The sequence below is a fragment of the Anser anser genome, assembly GCF_964211835.1.
Source record: "Anser anser genome assembly, chromosome: 2".
In the NCBI taxonomy this organism is placed as follows: Eukaryota; Metazoa; Chordata; class Aves; order Anseriformes; family Anatidae; genus Anser; species Anser anser.
Window position 1 is genome coordinate 11,463,858 of NC_139721.1, and position 19,036 is coordinate 11,482,893.

A 19,036-nucleotide genomic window follows, 5' to 3' on the forward strand; every position below is an offset into this window, starting at 1 on the left:
ATTATTACAGTACATGCCTTCTGCGTGGGTGGGAATTCTTCTCTTCTATCTCTAGCATGTTTCCCTGCATAGCTTCCTCCACCCCCCGTCATCTGTTCAATTAAGTAACGCAACCAAAGGACATTACCTCAATGTATTAATAGTGGATACCAAAGCAATAGCAGACAATGTTTGAGGAACTTTTAGACAGGTGTGTATTCGTCTGATTTAAAATAATAATAATAACACTCCCACAACCTCCGGGTTCCTCACTGCTTTTCTTTGCCTTTCCAGCTTTACCAGGTGTAAGTTATTTGCATTTTATTATTATTTTTTAAAGAGTAATAATTAGGGAGGGTGTGAACACAGAAGTACACTGCATCTGGCTACAACCTTTGCCAAACTTCGAGTCTTCTTTGCATTCCAGGGTTAGGATCAGGGAATTAAGGAGTCTTGTAATGTGGTGCTGTGGAAATATGTATTTCTCAACCAGGGCCTGAATCTTTACTCATTCATATAGATGTAAATCAGGAGTAACTGCATCAAATCAGCTGAATGCTATAGAGTTAGGATTGCAAGTAGCAGAAAGTTTCTGGCTCTCTTTTTTCTGGGGAAAAAAAAAAGAAAACAAAAGAAAAAAAAAAAAAAAAGAAGGGGGGAACAAAATGAAAGCTTTCTTGTGGACAGTTTGTGTTTGCATATTTATTCCCACAGGTGTAGTTTTCTTTGTGTGGTTACAGAAGAGGTATATTACTTGGACATTAAATGATGACCAGCAATATCCTTAGAATATCCTAGTGCTTCCATCAGCAGAAAGGCTTGGGTAATTAAACACAAGCTTGATAGGTCTTAGTCCTTCAGTTGACAAATGCTTCCAGCTTCTCCATGACCCCAGCGTCAATGAGGCAGGTTAGAGCACACATCACCAGGTTGTCTCTCAGGAGTACCATTACTGGGTGCTGTAAATCCTAATCAGTGAAAAGTCCTAAATGATACCTAGATCAGAGGTGTTCCTGTATGTTTTGTTGTAGAGGTTGTGCTTTCCCTACTCTATTTTGACTAACATTGCACCTACTGGGACATGGGCTTCACCCCAAAGGGACCACCTGCACTGTATTTGCCAGCTTCTAGTGTATCTCAGCAGTTTGACGTTTGAATATCTCATTGTATCTCAGCATTCGTCTGTTTTCTAAGCTCTTGAATTCACATAGAACCATAAACTGATGTTATTCTACAATAGCAGGGATGTGAGGCAACACCTTGGCTAGAACATCTCTCCACTTTTCAGAACTGTTCACCTGTAGGGTAAGTTGGTCATTAACCTCTTCAAAGACTGCATTCCTCTACCAGCTCCCTTCCTATTACACCCTACATTTTATTAATAACTCCTTATGGAGTATAATCACTTCTTCAGCTCCATTTCACCCCACGTGGGCTGTCCAACTTGCCATTGTCCTAGACCAGGACAGCTGAGTGCTGCAGAGGTAGGATATTGTTCTGTCACATGCGAATAATGGTCTATCCTTTCTGCACTATTGTAAAGGATTGTACAAAAAAAAAAAAAGGGGGGGGGCAATGGAAAGACAGTTGTCTGCCTGTGCCCCTGAAGGACAACTGCATGCAGTACATTTCTATACACACAAGTCAGCTTTCTTGCCCTAAATGGAAGAAAGCAGTGCTCATACATTTTCCTGATCCCTCAATATCTCTGCAGTCAGAAGTTTTTGCCCATAGACATATATTACACTTCTGAAGTAAACAAAAAGTTCAGAGAACATCTCATTTATCCAGCCCAGCATATTTCAGTTCTGTGAAAAGAAATAGATCTCAACACAGAGGAGACAGTTGCCCTGCCATGTGCAGAGCTACTTTTTTTTCCATTAAAAGAGCATTGTGTTATAATTAGCCAGCCAGGATTTGAAATACATTTTCAGCTTTTAGCTAATGAAGAAAGAAAGAAAGAAAGAAAGAAAGAAAGAAAGAAAGAAAGAAAGAAAGAAAGAAAGAAAGAAAGAAAGAAAGACTACAACTTTCTAAACTTCGGTGAAGGGAATTATTTGTGTTCAAATTATGACGTTAACATTTTGTCCCTCAGAGTTTGCTAGTACCAAATGAAGCCTGTATTTATTATTTGCAAAGTGAACTAAAACAGTGGCAAGACTGGACAAGGAGGGTGTGACTCGAAAAGGCCTACTTTCAGTAGAGCTTAAGCATCTTACTATCACTAGGATCTTCAAAAACCCTGCTCAGCTGACATCTAGAGCTGCAGGCAACCAAGTTCATGCCAGCAGCAACCTCTTGCTTCTGACACTATCAAACCATTTGATAGCATCTCAGCTAATGCCAAAATCCTGTCTGGGCAGGAGTGAACCTAGATATTCTCTCACTTGTCTCCATGGTCCCAAACCAACAGGTATATTCTAGGTATACTCTGTACTTGCTCAGCTGTATGTGGCTTCATGGCCAGGCATCACAGAAGACCACTGGTGAGAAGGCTGTTTTATGATTATCCTCATCCCAATTTAAGTTTTACCAAGGTGATTCCCCTAAAATGGGGAAAATCATTCATTTTTCCAGAAACTCAGGAGGTGGAAGAATCAGAAGATAGCTGCCTTGACTCCCAAATGACAGGCCTAGCTCTGACTATCAGGGTAGCAGTGAGAAGATGTCCCTCTACACAGTCGGAAAGTGCTGGCATGTCTTAGCAACATAAGAGGTCATTGTCACTTACTGTTTACATCAGGACTGTCCTGGAGAAAGACACCCCATTTAAGGGGTCTAGCTATTGGGTTTCCCTACCAGGCAATAAATCCTATAAATCCTGTCCTAGAGTTTTAACGTCTTCAGTGTCTTTAAATGTCCAGGCTTTGCAAGGGAAGGAAGTCTGAGTGCCTAACACAGGTCTGGGGATGCCACGAGACAGCAGGATGCCTGAAAGTTAGGCAATACAGTGTCCATGATCACATAAGGAGTTAGCCCAAAGGGCCTCAGAGGTATTTCACAGAGAAATGAAACAGAGCCTCTGACCATTGCAACACTTGCCGCCAGAAACTGCAAAGTCAGCTGATTTCCAGAGCAAATTGCTGGTGAATACAAGCATTGGCATCTTGTGCTTTCTACTGACTGACACGTGCCTTGAAACTGCAACATTCTCAACACTAGGCTGAACATTTCATAAATGCTTTATTTTTCCCTTGTCCCTTACCATTAAAGAATGTACACGGCTCATTAGAGAAAATTCTCTCACAAGAACTGCTATCAGCAGGGTTAGTGAAACGGACGAGTGTTCTTTTCCTTATTTGACAGACTGTTCCACACTACTCTTTGCAGCCCACCAGCTGATAGAAGAAGTTGAGAGTGGCCTGGTCCAGTACGCCACGAATTTGTTTCTGGTCCTGGCTCTGACACTGATTTACTGCGTGACCTTTGTCTCCACGGAACTCCATTTCCCATCCCCAGATCTGTCATATCTTGCTCTTTTTGAACTGAATTCTTCAAGAGGAAGGCTGCTTCTTATTATCACAAACTCTTTTGCTTAGTACAGAAGAAGACTGATACAAACTGCAGAGTTTAAAGCTTAAATGACACAACCGTCCACCTAGGGGAATTTAAAATAGCCAGCTATTAATGATAGACTAAAACATGATCCTCAGGCTGAAACTTCTTTTAGCTTTGGAGACTGGAAATCATTCCTCTCATTTTGTTTCTATGTCTTGATTCTTCAGTGCTGGTGTGAGTGCAGCCGGCAGTAGCTGGATTTCAAGGAGGCCTGTATACTGCCAAGGCAAATGATTTTGTGAAGTCCTCATCATTCCATTTACATGAGATGCTAAGAAAGAAGTTAATTAGAATCTTTTAACACTCACTGGACTGCAAGAAAGGCTTCCTGGGTGCATGGGAAGTCTGCACTGTCTCAACCTTGAATACACTTTCTGTTAGAATTGAATTGCACAAGGTCAGATTTCCTCAGAAAAGAGCAGTTTGTTACTGCAGGCTGCAATAAGTTACTACAGCCCTGAGAAACATTCCAGATAAGCAAAATCCTCAGAATTCATTACAGCATCTTTGCTTTCAGCATATGTGGCAGTGCTGACCACCTTGCTACAACTATGTTAAGTTTCCTTCACTTCCACTTCACCACCCAGAAGTTAAGCACCAAGGTCTTCCCTAATTACTTAAGGCTCAATGTATGGGGAGTTAGAAACAATTTTTCACCCCAACGCCTTCTTCCCATAGACTTAATACAAAAGATTCACTGTTGATTAGGTCAGACTTGGGTGTCTACCCTGTGTCACACATTCATGTACCCTCCATCACACAGCCAACGGTGGCTTAATCACAGATCCTTAAGGCTGAACCCTGAAGTTGGAATCAAGGCCATCACGAGTCTTTTCCCATTCTGGTGCTTGTGCTTATACTGCTTAACTCAAGTGCTTTCACCCAGGGTCATCAGTCTGAATACACTGAGGTGCCTGCCTTCATACACAACGTGGCTGATGCTGGCAAGAACTAAGCTCTAACGGGAGATTCAGATTACTAATGGACAAAATTTTTAAAAGATACAATAGTCCTAAAGTGTCCACACACACATACAAAATACATAGTTCCCTTCATTTGTCTGCTTGTGGTGTAGCTATACTGCAACGTGATAAGCACAACTGAAGAAAAAAAATATCAAATTTTAGGCAGAACCTATAATTTTGTGACCAATAAGCAGGGAGCAGGGCAATGATAAGGCAGAAAACCTCTTTGTGAATCTAAAGATTCCGCAATTAACATGTTTTCCAACACTGATGGGGGTCTCTGCTATAAGACCTGTCTGCTGCAACATAGATTGCTAGCAAAATATCACCTTCTTTTACTGGCAAGTCCCGATTTTTAAGCACAGAGCAGAAGATTGGGAACATGCTGTGAAAAATAATTTTAAAAATATACCCCAACATTCTGGGGGATATACATCTGCTTGTAAGCACTGTTTGTGCTGACAAAATTCGGGCTGGCGTCTAAATCTAGGTACATACTGAAGAAACCTTCCTTGTGGTCTTCTACTACAACTGAACTTTCTAGTCCAATTTCACCTGTTTCCTACAACCATTTCCAAGTAAACTTTCTTCTCGTTTCAGTTAAGGCAAAGTTCAAAGATAACAGGTCTGTTGCATGAAATTTGCTTTTTTGTGGGCTTTACAGTAGGAAAAGGGCACAGAGAGCTGGGCAGGGAGGCCACAGGAAATGTAGGAAAATTTTATACAAAGGACATAGCTCGGAAACTGTAAAAATATCTTGTTGATAGGAGAAAACATGCTAAAGATAAACACTGCCCGTATTTACTGGGGAAAGAAACACCAGGCAAGAACAACCCCCTTATTTTTCCTCTTACCATCAGTCCTGTTTACTCTAGGTATTAAGGAACTGAAAAATTGTCATGTATTGTTGAGCTCTGCCATGTTTGCTTACATAAAGAAGAAGAATTCCTTCAGCAGAAAGAATTACTAAGTTAAATGGTATGGCCTGTTTCAAGAAGCTGGATGAGATCATCTGCCTGACCCATCTGACCCTCAAAATTACAAAAAACATGCTCTAGCTTCCAGATTCTACCGTTAGGGTCAGCATCTCTGAAAGTCAAGCCACTTGTCACATTTCAAAATTTAGGCAACAGCACCTAAAATACAGTCTTTGTCGTCTTTAGGCCAAACATCAGTTTTATGATAACCCTATTGAAAAAGTAGCGAGATAATATATCCCTGGCACCTCCAACTGTCTCTTCACCCCTCTACTAATGTCAGGATTTTTCAGGCTGTAGCATGGCTTCCTTCTTTATAATTTTGTAACTGTCTGAAACTTGAAGATCACTGCGAAGCTCAGCATTAGTTATCTGCATTCATTAGAAGACATATTTTCATTTAGAACTTTGTGAATAGTGTTTTCCTTCACTTAATACTTTTAGATCCATATATTTTTAAACTTAGGGATTGAGGGAGGAAGCACCAGAAACTGCCTAGGATTTGGCTCAGGGCTGTAAGTGCTGGCAGTGATCCTGCAAGGTGCTTAAACACATGCTCGACTCAGCACACAGGTATGTCTTCATTGACTTTGCTAGGACAGGTATGCTGGGTATGCAACATCTTACAGGACAAAGCTCTTCACACAGCAGTTCTCAAGCACTTCCCTGTTAAAACATAGTTTCTGACATTCTCATGACTCTAAATATTAAACCAAACAGTTTAGTATCTGTTGAGTCAGGACGCCACTTGTAACCCTCTTGGGGCATGACCTCTAGGCCAAGAAGAACTGTCCTAGAGCCCTGCAAGCACACGGAGAGTTTCTGTTGTGATTATATGTCAGTGTGTGACCACTACACACAGAAGGAAAACCTCCCCTCTCTCATTATGGAGGCTGGCTTGGGCACTAGTCCAGTGCTGCCAAGTCCTTTATCTTCCCATGTAGTTAGTAATCAGTTCGTTTCTACCTCACCCATATTTACGCTGGTAGCTGAGCACCATCTCAATAAGGTGAGCAGCTCATTTTGTATTCCCTTTCCTAATTGGAGCCTTTAGGCATCAGATCATGTTTGTGCAAGACGCTGTAAAACATTTAAAATAATTCAAGTTCTAGTTAATTCAGGTAGCAGAGAGCCTTGATATCATCTGCTGTATCTAAGATGAACTGGTTGCTGCAACCCCGAAATGCTCCCCAGCATTTCAGATGAGTTTTCAATACCATTTTAGATCACTGGAACAGAATCTGAAGTACCAAGTAGAGTTCCAGTTTCAATCTATGACTCTACACATGATCATAGTATTAAATAAGATGTTAGGTGCTTTTCCATTTCTTTTCATCCTTTGTCTCTTGTGTTACATTTACTAGCTCTTTAAAGAAGAGAAAGTCTTTCTGTTCAGTGTTTATCAGCCTTTCATTGTGTTCATACAACCTCTGTTCGGAAACTACGGCTTCCCAGTCCCTGTAATGGAAATGCTTATACCTGCTGTGAGTGAGGGAGCCAATAATCAGACATCCCATACCAGGAGGCTAATGGCAGGAAATTAACACAAAGGAAAATGTCATTTTAAATAACTATATAACTGTCATATAGTGGTAGAGGAGGGCTGCTGGAACCAATAAAAAGCACTCCGCTGCCGTAGAGAAAGATGTTTAAAAATTATAAATTAGCACACAAAGGAAATTTTTACCCTGCATTCATGAAACCAGCAGTTGGAAAAAGAAATCTTAACACTTTCAAACATGTCCCATGCCTTATTTTTTCCATGTAAACAAGTATTGCCTTAAAAAAACAACACTGTGGGATTCATCCACATAAGTAAGTGCCTACAAGCTGCACCCTCCGCAGTGCAGTCCTTGAGGCTCCCTCCACGCTGGGTGGTGAGACAGACTCCTCAAATGCAACTCAATCCCATCCTAAGCAAAGTGGGTTTTGTCACCTGATACTTTTTGCTTCCCCTTTAATTGAGCGTTGCCTTGTTCTTTTATAGCTCAAGAGGGTAAACAGGAACACCCCCCTGACTTTCTCTATCCCATTCATTAATTTGTATAGCTCTTAGTCATCTGCTCTCTAACAAAGTAGTCCTATTCTTTTCAGTTTCTTCCTGAGGGAAGTCTGTCCGTGCTTAATTATTTTTGTTGCCTGTTCTCAACCCCCCTGTGCTTCTGCTGTCTCCTTTGTCAAGGCAAACTGCAGTTGGTAGTCCTGATTGTAGGGCTGACAATTCACACTGACAATTCACACTATGCTGACTAGTTATGCAAGACATTCAAGTTAGGGGAAGAGAAACTCCACATATCTTGTGTAACTAACCAAAACCATGTAAATTACTACTGAATATGCAACTAGGACTGCTTTGCTTCCTGCAGCGAAAGGAAAAAAAAAAGGATGGGAGCTTCTGGTAGGCTTTTGTGTGTGTCCTGCTTCCAAGCCAAGAAGAGCCAAGGCTGTGGGAAGGAGCAGAGGAGGGTGCCTTACTCTCTGAGTGCCCTGCTTGTACTGCTGCAGTATCCTGGTTTTCACCTCACAGTCCTCAGGATTTGGCCCCTTTCTCCCCATCCCCACATCCCCTTGCCCCAAGCCTCTAAACCACAGCATCCCCCACCACCCTCAGCAACAAACCCCAGGAAAGTCCCTGTCTCTTCTTCTGCCAGACACTCCTCTCTAATTCCACGTCCCCTCTTAAATCATCCCAACGGTTCAGGTACCCCAGTCCTGAATTCTCCCTCTCCTCCCTCCTCTGATCTCTGGCCCCCTCTCATAGAGGCTGGAGGGCTCGGAGAAGCTGCAAGTCCATAGACGTGCCCCAGGGAGGGCAGTAACTGTGGCTGGCAGGGCTGGTTGCCATAACCGAGCACAATCCTGGCCTGCTCTTCCCACATAAAAAAGTTTCGGTTCTTGCTTTGAAAGGTGCAATTAGGACATCGGCCACACTTCTCAAAAAATCACCCTCAGTGACACCTGAAAAGAGACGGAGAAGACATGCCTGATGAAAAACAAGAGCTGTTGAAGTCCTCAAAACTGGGTTTTTTTCCCCTCCCCTTTCCTTTTTTATTTTTTTGCCTCCCTTTTCTAAAAGTAGCCATGAGATACTGTCTGACGGGATGGCAAACACGATGCTCCATCCTGCTGCTGAGGCCAAACGCAGGCGGAAAGCACAAGCTGTTCACAACAAAAATCATCAGCCTGTGAGTGACTTGTGGGGAAAAAATGCAAGTGATTTTCAGCAGCGAGGCAGTCTTGGGTGTTGGTTATTGGCAACCTCAGCGAGACGGCCACGGGAGGAGAGGCTTTCCCGTGAACCAGCAAGAGGCTGGTGTGTCCCACATAAGCTGGTTAAATAACACAGCATTGACGCTGCCCCTTGACTGGGCATCTTAGGTAAGAGTGAATTGAGAAATCCACAACCCAGTATTACCATCTGACATTTGCTTTTGAAGAAGTTACCACAGAAACCTCAAAAGCAGGTTTCAACGATAAACACATAGGGCTAAGGCCCAGCAAGGCTCTGTGTGAAGAAGCGCATATCGTGCCTCCCATGGCCCTGGCGCTCCATGGGGCCCTTGTGTCCCCAAAAGTAGAAATGCTATTTTGGGGGGAAATGCTCCCTTTCCCAAAAATCCCAGTGGGATGCAGAGAGACCACAGACCCCCATGAGTCAGCACAGGACACAATGGGAAGTCAGTCTGAGGAAGGAGACAGCTGAATGGAGGCAAGCAGCGCTGCGTGAGTTTGCAAACCCCAGCCCAGCTCTGGGTATCTGGCTGATGAATAGGGATGGCCAGGGATGGCTGTAGGGGTTCCCATCTTCACCTCCAAGCCCTGCCCCTGCTTCAGGACACCTCAGCTGCTTGTGCGGCAGGAATTGAACCGCTGCAAATTACAGCTGGGTGTATTAAAGACAGCCAAAGCTGGTGCCAGTTTTTCTATTAATATTACTGCTCTGCAAACTGTGCTGGTTCAACAGCTGCCTCCAAAACAGCTGAGCCACCTTCGCAGCACGGATGAAAACTTCCGAGAGAGAGGTGGGGCAGACAGCCGGCAGCAGGAATCGCCGCAGCCATCTCCGGGTAAGCCATCCTCGCCCGTGAATCAGAGGCCTTACAAAGTGGATCCGAGGCGGGATGTAAAATATTACACATAGCTCTAATAGCTCTGGGGTTTTTTTTGAGCCTCATGATGTATGGCATTCCCCCATGGCACAGACTAAATCCATGACTGCATGCTTTCTAAGAAGCTTAGGAAGTGATTGTATAAAATTAGTATTAACTAGTTTCACTATTATTAAATGGAAAATTAAAGCTCCCAACACTAAGCTATTCAAGGTGGTTGCTACACGAATACTCTGTAATGCCCTCATCAACAATAACCATCATTAAGGCTGCTCCTTAAAAGCTGGAGAAAAATGCATACTCTCCTGCATTACAATCCACTTTCCTAGAGCAGCCATGAATTTAAAAATCTATTAAGAATGGCATGTACAGGAAGCAATTTCCTGCAAGATCACAGAACTTCTCAGCCATAAATAGAGCAAACCCTATCAGTTAAGTTGCAAAGGGTAATCAGACATATCCTGCCCTGGATTCAAAGCACCAATTTAGCTGTTTGGCTGACTTTGCTTCACTCTCCGTGTTATAGTTTGTGGTTCCAATGTACCAGGATACTTAAGGAAACCAAAAACCATGAAGGATGTTTCCCTTGCACCACTTGTCATTCATCTTAAAAATCATGCATCTTATTGTCCCCTTTTCTCTTATTTTTTGAGGTCCTCAGCATTTATAGACTTCATCTATTGCACTGCCTTTAGCCTGGCAAACAAATACAAATTCCCCCCATGACAAAGCAAAGGAAAAAGGTAATAACATTGCCAGCAGGGCAAAGTGCTGCCACCAGAACCAGAGGCAGCAGCTGCTGCTGTGTCAGAGCCGCCAAGAGCTGTCCATGTGCAAGAAGAGATAAAGGGGGAAAAAGTACCCCAGGTCTGCATGGAGACAGCAAGCTGCTGGTGAGACCACAGTGTTTTATCTGAATAGAGCACACTGGAGAGGGTCATCTTGCATCAGACTCCCAAGTTAGCTTCCGTATTTCACAGATGAGAAAGTAAGGACCAGATTATTTCAGAGCATCCACTGGGGCAGCAGTAGGACCAAGGCTGCTTTTCTCACAACCACTGAGCAATGTGCATGGTTTTCTAGAGTATTGTATTCCGCCCACAGCACTCAAAATAAATGATAAGGCTCACGACATCAACAAAGAACAGCACACATTTTCTGCTCTGATGGGTCCTTGATTGCCTCCTTTGCTAGTATCCATCAGAAAGCAAGAGGGCAAAATAGTGGGGGAAGAGGCAGTCTAAAATGCCCTCTAAGGCTCAGATCCTTGTAACTATTTGGGTGGGCAAAAATTTAGGTGCACATCCCCATGTTCACTCACTTACTGAGGCAGTAAGTTCTCTAAGACAAGGCCTGCCAGGGACCCAGGTGAGGTTTTGTTGGGTGAGGCTGTACGTTCAGCAGAAATTAATTGAATACGAGATGTTTTAAATGAGATGTTTCAGTCTGATTCCATGTCAGAAGGACACACCTATGCACTCTCAGGACTGTCAGTCAGAATTTGTTCCTGGAGTGAAGCTCTCAAACCAGCCTTATCTTAATAAAAAGTAGGGGAAAAAAATAAAATTTAATTTAAAAAAAAAAAAAAAGAAGGAAAAGAAAGGGAAGGGAAGGGAAGGGAAGGGAAGGGAAGGGAAGGGAAGGGAAGGGAAGGGAAGGGAAGGGAAGGGAAGGGAAGGGAAGGGAAGGGAAGGGAAGGGAAGGGAAGGGAAGGGAAGGGAAGGGAAGGGAAGGGAAGGGAAGGGAAGGGAAGGGAAGGGAAGGGAAGGGAAGGGAAGGGAAGGGAAGGGAAGGGAAGGGAAGGGAAGGGAAGGGAAGGGAAGGGAAGGGAAGGGAAGGGAAGGGAAGGGAAGGGAAGGGAAGGGAAGGGAAGGGAAGGGAAGGGAAGGGAAGGGAAGGGAAGGGAAGGGAAGGGAAGGGAAGGGAAGGGAAGGGAAGGGAAGGGAAGGGAAGGGAAGGGAAGGGAAGGGAAGCGAAAAGGACCAACCAATCTAGCAGTTATGGTTCTTGGATTCAGATTTCTGATTGAAAAGAAAGGGGGTGGCCCTCAAATCTCCCATGTACCAGAGTAATGCCTCACCAGTGGGTGTGCAATATTCACTGGTCACCTTCCAGACAACACTAACAAGCTTTCTCCAAATGTATTTCATAGGAGGCCTACCTAGTCTTAGTTGTCTTCCAAGTATGTCCTTGAATCCAGCCGTGTAGTCAAACATACCCAAATATGAGAAACCTGTTGACTGTCACTGCAAGCACAGGCTGTGCCACATCCCATATATCAGCTTTTGAGCAATTTTGCCTACTTTCACCTGAAAAAAAGTAAAGAGGAATTGAGACTTTTCCCCATCCACTGTACTTCACTCTTCCCCAGCTCAGTAGAAAGCTTTTTCCATGAGTATGCTGGCCCACATTTTGCCATCAAATATCTTAATGCCAACTTACTAGTGACAGAACATGGTCTGTCTTTCATAAAAAAGAGTTTTCAGTAAATCTATGTGAACAAATAGGGCTCAGCAAGCAGGAAAAATTGGATTTTCAAGAGCCCTCACTGTTATTTTCATTAAAATTAGCAGCAAAAGTCCCATTAAACTTGAGGGGAATGCTGCAGCCAGTGTTAAGCTACTTTATAAACCCTGTCTCTATTGACTACAATCTACAGTCTTACTCCAAACAAAAATCAGTCCCATGCAAGAGGCTCAAAATTACTAGACTATGAAAAATCCATAAATTAGCTCATAGGCTAATCAGCTCTTCAAAGTCATTCTTATTTGTTTCCTTGGAAATGAAAAACAGCTAGAAGAAAAAGTCGTCAAGCTCATGAAAGTGTTCTCTCTATAGCTACATGAAAAAGATCTGAGGGTTTAAGTGAATGATGAGTGCTCAGTAATAAACTCTTCAAAGTGTGCCCTCTATGCAAATGTCCCTGATTGTGATAGTCAAAGGAATAATAAAATTATACAGGCTGAAATTCACCCCTGGGTGGAAGGATTCAAGTGGTGCCTGCCTGATGCTAATTCTCTGCACGGAGGTCAAACTCAAGCCACTGTAAAACTTACGATCAGGTAGTGCTAAGACTAGTAGGAAATCCTGCCAATATGTTTAAAATATACTGTTGATTTTTGTTGTTGTTCTTGTTTTCATAAATTTCTTTTTCTCCTTTTCAGAATGTAAAATAGAGTATATTAGGCAATTTGGAGGACTGGAGCATTTTGGGGAAGTTTGATGCTAGAACATTGTCTCACGCTGCAGGATTTGAAAGGGTCGGAGTGTGACAGATTCTCCACCACAGACATCATTGAGATTAAGGTATTCTGCTTTAAAATTGTATTTCTCTTCATATTTCCACATCTTACAGAACTGATACCATGATATCCCATCTCAGGCACACTGGCAAAAAAGCTTTCACTAAACTACATCCATCTGAAATTTTTCTGTGCAACAGGCATAAACTTAGCCCATTTAAAAAAAAAAAAAAAAGCATCCCACCTTTAGTTATTTTGCTAGTTGGTTATTTTCTCAGATTTCCTGGTGATTAAAGAACCTGATGGTTTTGCTGAAGTACGAGCTCTTTCCAATCAATTAGTAAAAAAGGTTTTAGATATACTTAATTTTTAATATTTTCAGCCGTGTTTACTGAAAAAAGAAAGGAAGGAAGGAAGGAAGGAAGGAAGGAAGGAAGGAAGGAAGGAAGGAAGGAAGGAAGGAAGGAAGGAAGGAAGGAAGGAAGGAATAGTTCCTATTCTTCCATCCCACAATGGATAAGCTGCTCCCAAATAAGCCTTCCTCTATTCATGCATTTGTAAATGGCTACCTCCTGATATCCCCAACCAATATCTGACCCAAGAATTGGACCAACTTGCACTCTACCTGACTTTATATCAAGTCATTCCAAAGCTGCTTCTTCAGCAAAATGTTCTTGCTTAACTCTTTCCTTAGGGAAAAAAAAAAAATAATAAAAAAAAATGTGCCCTGTCTTCCCAGAAAGTCTAGCAGCAACAAAATGCCCCAGCTTCCCTCTGGCAACTGCGGCTCCCAAGTCTCCTTAGCATGAAAAGGCCAAACTCCATAACAGAAAGCCCAATGTCACTTGCTCTCAAAAGGGTCATTTATTGCCCACATCACAGAAGCGCTTTCACAGAGCATTTGCCAGAGAAACTCTCTCTTTAGCACTTCTGATGTCTTTGCTCAGTCAGCCTGGAGGTCCTTGTGGCTAATTAAGTAAGACTACAGCATAAGCTCCCACCCAAAAGTGGCTCTAGGAAAGTAAAATTAAATCCCCTGGTCACCTCCACCATCCCTGATACACGCATACACAGCTCAGGCGGCAGTTAGGCATGTGGAGTCACAAGTACCTTTATGTTTAATGGGAGAACAATAGCAAGACATCTGATAGCCCTCTGTATGCTTATGGAGATGAAAATAAACAAGTCTAATCCGTGCATCAGGAATTCAGTCCACCCTCTTATTCCAGTCCATCTCATTAAAGGGTCGGCTTGAGCCGTTGCCAAGGCACTTGAACTTTTCCTTTTGCTTCCCTGGGGGTCCAGTTGGCTGTGACCCTTCCCAGCTGACCTCCCCCAGCCCTCAGAGCAGCGCTCCGAGGTCCTCTGCAGAGGACCAGCGCTGCCCAGAGCCCACCGCGGTGGAGCCAGCTCCACACTGCCACCATGTGTCAGGCCCTGCTCTGCACTCGCCCAACTCGGGCAACGTGTCCCCATCAGCTCCCAAAGGGATGGTTTCGGGCAGTACAGCAGGGCTGGAACCTCAGCATCCTTCCAGGCAATGCCCTGACCTCTGCCTGCAGAATGGGGCTGGCTCCCTGGCCCTATGGACACCTACCCCATGCTGCAGGGACCACACACAGAAGCAGGATGGAGAATGTCCCACCCTGAGACACTCTGTAGCCTGTTGATTGGAAATAGCACGTGAGAGAAGCAGGTTCAGACCTTCTCTGGTAGACAAATTGATGGCGCGCACACATCCCATGTTCCGTCTGAGTGATGGAACATGGGATGTGTCCAGATATATCCACAGGAATATCTGGATGCAACTTTTAAGGGAAGTTCTCTTTCCATATGTGTGCTCAGGGATGCCTTTTGGTTCAGGCCCTAGGTGACAAAAACAGGTAGGAGGGACTGTGGATCATGTAGGGCTGTAGGCACTCCTCAACCCAATGCAAAGCATAAGCAGACATGAAGCAGACATGCCTAGAAGCAGAAATGTTAGAGACTGACAGAACTTTCTTGGTAAAACCTGATGCCTACTAGTTTTAAGTACCTCCTAATTTGTCGGAAATGAGCAAGTGAGTTACTTTAATGTCTGAGTTTACTCTTCTCTGAGGATAAGACTTCAATGCTGAAGTCTTTCTGTGAATTCAGTGTGACTATAACTAAATGGCTAGTGTACTAGGAACCCAACAACAACATCTGGGAGACTCATGTTTCAATCCCTGCTCCAAATAATATTTTTAATGTAAAACAGAAGCCTGTCATCCAGAGGGACTCATAATGATTCATAAAGACCCGACTGTCATAAAGCTGTATGTAAACTCTAGTGCTCTACCACCAGCAAAGAGCAGATTTGCCTCCTACACATGTAAGTGCTCCCCAACACTCTCATCCTCTCCAGACAAGAGGGAATCTAGTCAGGGCTTCTGTTTTCAGAGTAAAATTAGACCTTCACAGTTAGACAGGTGGAAGTACACCTACCTTGTGAATCTCATTACCAAAGAAACAAATCAGAGCCAGTTTTCTCCAGAGAAGTGTCCAGAGAAGCACGTGTAGAAGTAATGGAGCAATGGAGACATTCTTGGCAGAAATGCCAATGCTGACAAACAAAAAATGAGAGAGGTTTTGAGAGTCTAAGTTGGCAGTTAGGTGCTTAAATCCTTCTTTCAAGCATATCTCCATCCTTCTAGATCATGTGGGCCTTAGGTGAACTTCTGCTTACAGCAGGTCAACACCTTCCTGCACTACCAGTGTTTGCATAGTAGAAGCAATATTGATATTGCTGTCTCCATACATCACCCTTGCAAGCAGTGGAGCTGACTACAAATGAGGTCATTAGAAAAAGGTAAATAAACTATTCCATCCGTTAAATGCATGGATATAAATGCAAGTAGTCAGGCAGGACAATTAGGTTCAAGGCATCATTATATTCTCTACCTCAGACACAAACTTAAGTGCTGGATACAGCCTGGAAAAGGTAACAAGATGAAATGGAAAGTGGTTATTGGGTTGAGGGGTACTATTCCTTAACATGTTACACAATTGCTTATTTCCTGGTGCATTGTAATTAACACCACAGTCTTGCCCACACAGGTAAATACCTCCAGGACAGAGCTGAGGGCCATCACCAAAGCAGCATGGAAAGCATAACTAGTGTTATACTCCCTGGGGTACTGGAGGGCATTTTTTTTCCTAAGCATTAGACGTTGGCTTGTGCTTCCTGTCAAAATCTTGTGAATTTGGCACCACAACACTGGGACAAGCAGCGCTTTCAGAAATACCCAAGAAAACATTCAAAGCTGTTAGTGTGCTTCTGTTCTTGTTAAAATGATGTAGATGTCGGAGCAGAGGGAGGAAATAGCAAGAATACAAAGTCTTTGCTTTATGTCTTTTTGACCTCTCTTAAGCTGCTGTTCAGCCATGGGAAATAAGTTCCGGAGATACAACCCTAACAGATGGGCAAACCAAGAAGAGAACATGTGACATCTGGGTGAAAAGCTTCTTGCACCGTGGGATGGTAAGGAGCAGGCTATGTTTTGAAAGCAGACCTCTGACACAGGGTCTTGCATTTTGTCTTGCTGTCACACTGTATTACCACACCACATCACACTGTGTGACATAACCGACAAACCCTGTTGTAACCTGCCTTCGTATGTGTCATGGGAAGGCAACCTGCTGCTTGATGCTTGTAAGGGTGCTTCAGTAAAAAGGCAATCCTGCTACTTCCCCACACCCAGAAGTGTATCAGAAGCAAAGCTGAACATAAAGATCTGCTCTCTTTCTGCCCACCTATATTCAGCTCCAGGCAGTCATCACTTGTTCCCAAGAACATTTCAGAAATTCCAGAGTACATAGTGATATAAAGCCTCTGAAATGGAGTAACGTCCCATGAAGAAAGAGTCTGACTGTTGAAACCTACTATTTCACATTCAAGTAGGAGGTGTATGATAGAGCACACCACAGAAGAGACCTGGTAGCATACATCAGTGAGGACAAATGAACTTTCCAATGCTGGCCCAAGGCATTTCAGTTTTGTCTTCCACTTAAGTTTGCTCTTCTAACCCTCTTCATGCCTTGTCATCTTGATGGTGGTGATATCATGATATCTGGAAGTGATACCAAAGAACTACTCAGAATCTGAGAACTTCATACTTTTCTTTTTGCTACATTCCCCAGGAATTACCAGTTGCATCAATTTGTGGGAGTCCCCGCAGATAACATTTAACCAAGCACTCTCCTGATTTATCTTGTCCCCAGGGGATTTCTAACCTATGTGGACTATGTCTGTGGATAATGAAATACAATGTCATACCACAAATTAAACACATTAAACTAAATGACGGTCTCTCACACTTTCTGACTTTGTGAACTTCTACGCTTGTATAATTTTCCTTGATATGTTCAGTACCACAGGCTCTCCTTAAATTCAGAGAAATGAATTCTTTCATGCAGCTCAATAAGCAGCATTTTAGAAAGCCTTTTTTTATACTGACCAAGCAGATCACTCACCCCTGGGTACTAGCTCAGCAAAATGGTGAGATGCTCCTTTGCACCTTGATTTAGAGGTGGATTTCATCCAGCAAGAGAGTTTTGCTTCTCCAGCAAACAGGGTTGAACTATGAGCTTTGCAGGCAAAGAGGCAAGATACTTCTCTTCTCAACATCCCCAAAAGCAGGGGTTTTTGTCAGCAAGAAGAATTAGGGAGAAAATGTCCCTCTGTGCAATGTAATGTACAGTCCCCCTTGGTGCTCACCTGTCCTACCAGAGGCTTCATGGTGGATAAGCAGAATGAGATACAAGGTACAGGCCAAATTCCCCCCACCCAGCTTGCATTGCAATGACTGGGCTTCACGTTCCAAGGTTGCATGCGTCCTTCAGTCTTTCTGCTCTTGCACCCTGCTTTCTGGCTGAATTTCCTCAGCAAACCCTCCAGCATGACCACAGCAGAGCCATTTGCAGCCTCCCTGGGTCTCTGCCTCGAGCAGCACGAGGGGAGCCACACAAAGCCAGCAGATCCCCAGGTGCTTTTGTCAGGAAGTGAGAGCCCATCAGAGCACCAAGGGAGGCATTTCACGGTGTGCGGGAGCAGCCCAGCGTGACATCAGTGTGAGTGGTATGGGGAGGAGAGCCGTTTACTCGCTGTGTACACAGCAGCCACCGCGGTGAATGGCTGCAGGCAGTATGATTAATGAGAGTGGGGATGTGCAACTGTCTTGATGAGGGAAACAGACTGGATTGTTGCACAGGTTACCAGGCCTGTATTTGCAGGAGAAAGGACAGTGGTAATTGTTTTCAGGGACAGACAGACATGGCCGCAGCCCATTGAGATGCCAGGGCACTGCAGCCATGTGGCAGGCAACGGAGGAGACGCAAGCTGCAGGCTAAGGCTGAGGTGGAGTGTGACAGGTGGCGTTTGGGGGACAAACCGGGGGACAAAGGCCGGATGGAGGCAGTGGGACTCCACACCGGCACCTTCCTCAGCTTCAGGACTGAGATGGCGTCTGGCCAGAACTGCCCTGTGGGGTATTGCTGCCATCGCAGCCAGCACACCGGCCTCTGTGGGCCAACGGCATGAGGCGAGGGCCATGAGGGCCGATGGCGCTCGGCCCACAAGACCTGACCAGCCCCTGAGCTGGCGGCAGCCATGGGACGGTGACGCAGCCGCCGGGGCCGAGCGGCCACCTGCCCTCAGGAGCAGGCCCGGGATCAGTATCTGCAAAGAACGAAATTGCTGGCTCCTGGCAGGCGGCCTGCCCTCCTCGTGCTGTGATCTTGTCAGATCACCTCGGAGAAAATGGCTGAGTGCCTCGGCCGGCTGCCGGGCAGGACAACAAAGGGCGAGCACGGGTGATTCACCGGTGCTGCCAGACGCTCCCCAGCAGCACCCCGCTCTCCCGGGCATGGGCGCCAGCAGCCTCCGCTCCCCACTGACCCCCTGACACCGTTTTTAAGAGCTCAGGTTTTAATCTCAGCTCCTGCATGAATCCCTCCCGGCTGACTCAGCTCAGTGGCCAATTCCCCAGCTTGCACCTTTGAAAGGCCATTTTGGAGGAAGAACAGGAGCAGATTGCATTTAATTGTACTGCTAAGTCTTCAGTTTCCACTGGTTTGCCCTTGATTATTTCCTACTGCAAAAATCCCCAGTCCCAATAGAAATGAGGCTGCTGTAATTAGTATTGGATAAGATTAAGATAAGGAGTAGCAAACTAGATAATTTATCA

The 19,036-nt window shown here is 44.3% G+C and overlaps 1 protein-coding gene across 2 annotated transcripts; it reads left to right on the forward strand.

Annotated features, from left to right (window-relative positions):
- Positions 1–1,898: 1,898 nt before the first annotated feature.
- LOC310895610 (uncharacterized protein) lies at positions 1,899–17,098 on the forward strand. 2 transcript variants are annotated; one of them, XR_014580798.1, is made up of 4 exons: positions 1,899–6,488; positions 9,444–9,546; positions 12,753–12,894; positions 16,223–17,098. XR_014580798.1 is itself a non-coding variant. In XM_083827094.1 (3 exons), exons 1-3 carry the CDS (start codon positions 6,246–6,248, stop codon positions 12,809–12,811), a joined length of 405 nt encoding a protein of 134 aa, XP_083683220.1. In that variant the 5' UTR covers positions 1,899–6,245; the 3' UTR covers positions 12,812–13,247. The 2 variants fall into 2 exon arrangements, 1 of the variants encoding a protein (XP_083683220.1); XM_083827094.1 differs by lacking the exon at positions 16,223–17,098 and having other exon boundaries at positions 12,753–13,247.
- The last annotated feature ends 1,938 nt before the right edge of the window (positions 17,099–19,036 follow it).

Excerpts from the sequence above, each read along its gene's own strand:
- LOC310895610 (XM_083827094.1), top strand. The coding sequence starts at position 6,246 with ATGACCTCTAGGCCAAGAAGAACTGTCCTAGAGCCCTGCAAGCACACG. Across the intron at positions 6,489-9,443 it reads CTGAGCACCATCTCAATAAG|CTGCCTCCAAAACAGCTGAG; the intron begins GTGAGCAGCTCA and ends CTGGTTCAACAG. Across the intron at positions 9,547-12,752 it reads ATCGCCGCAGCCATCTCCGG|AATGTAAAATAGAGTATATT; the intron begins GTAAGCCATCCT and ends TCTCCTTTTCAG.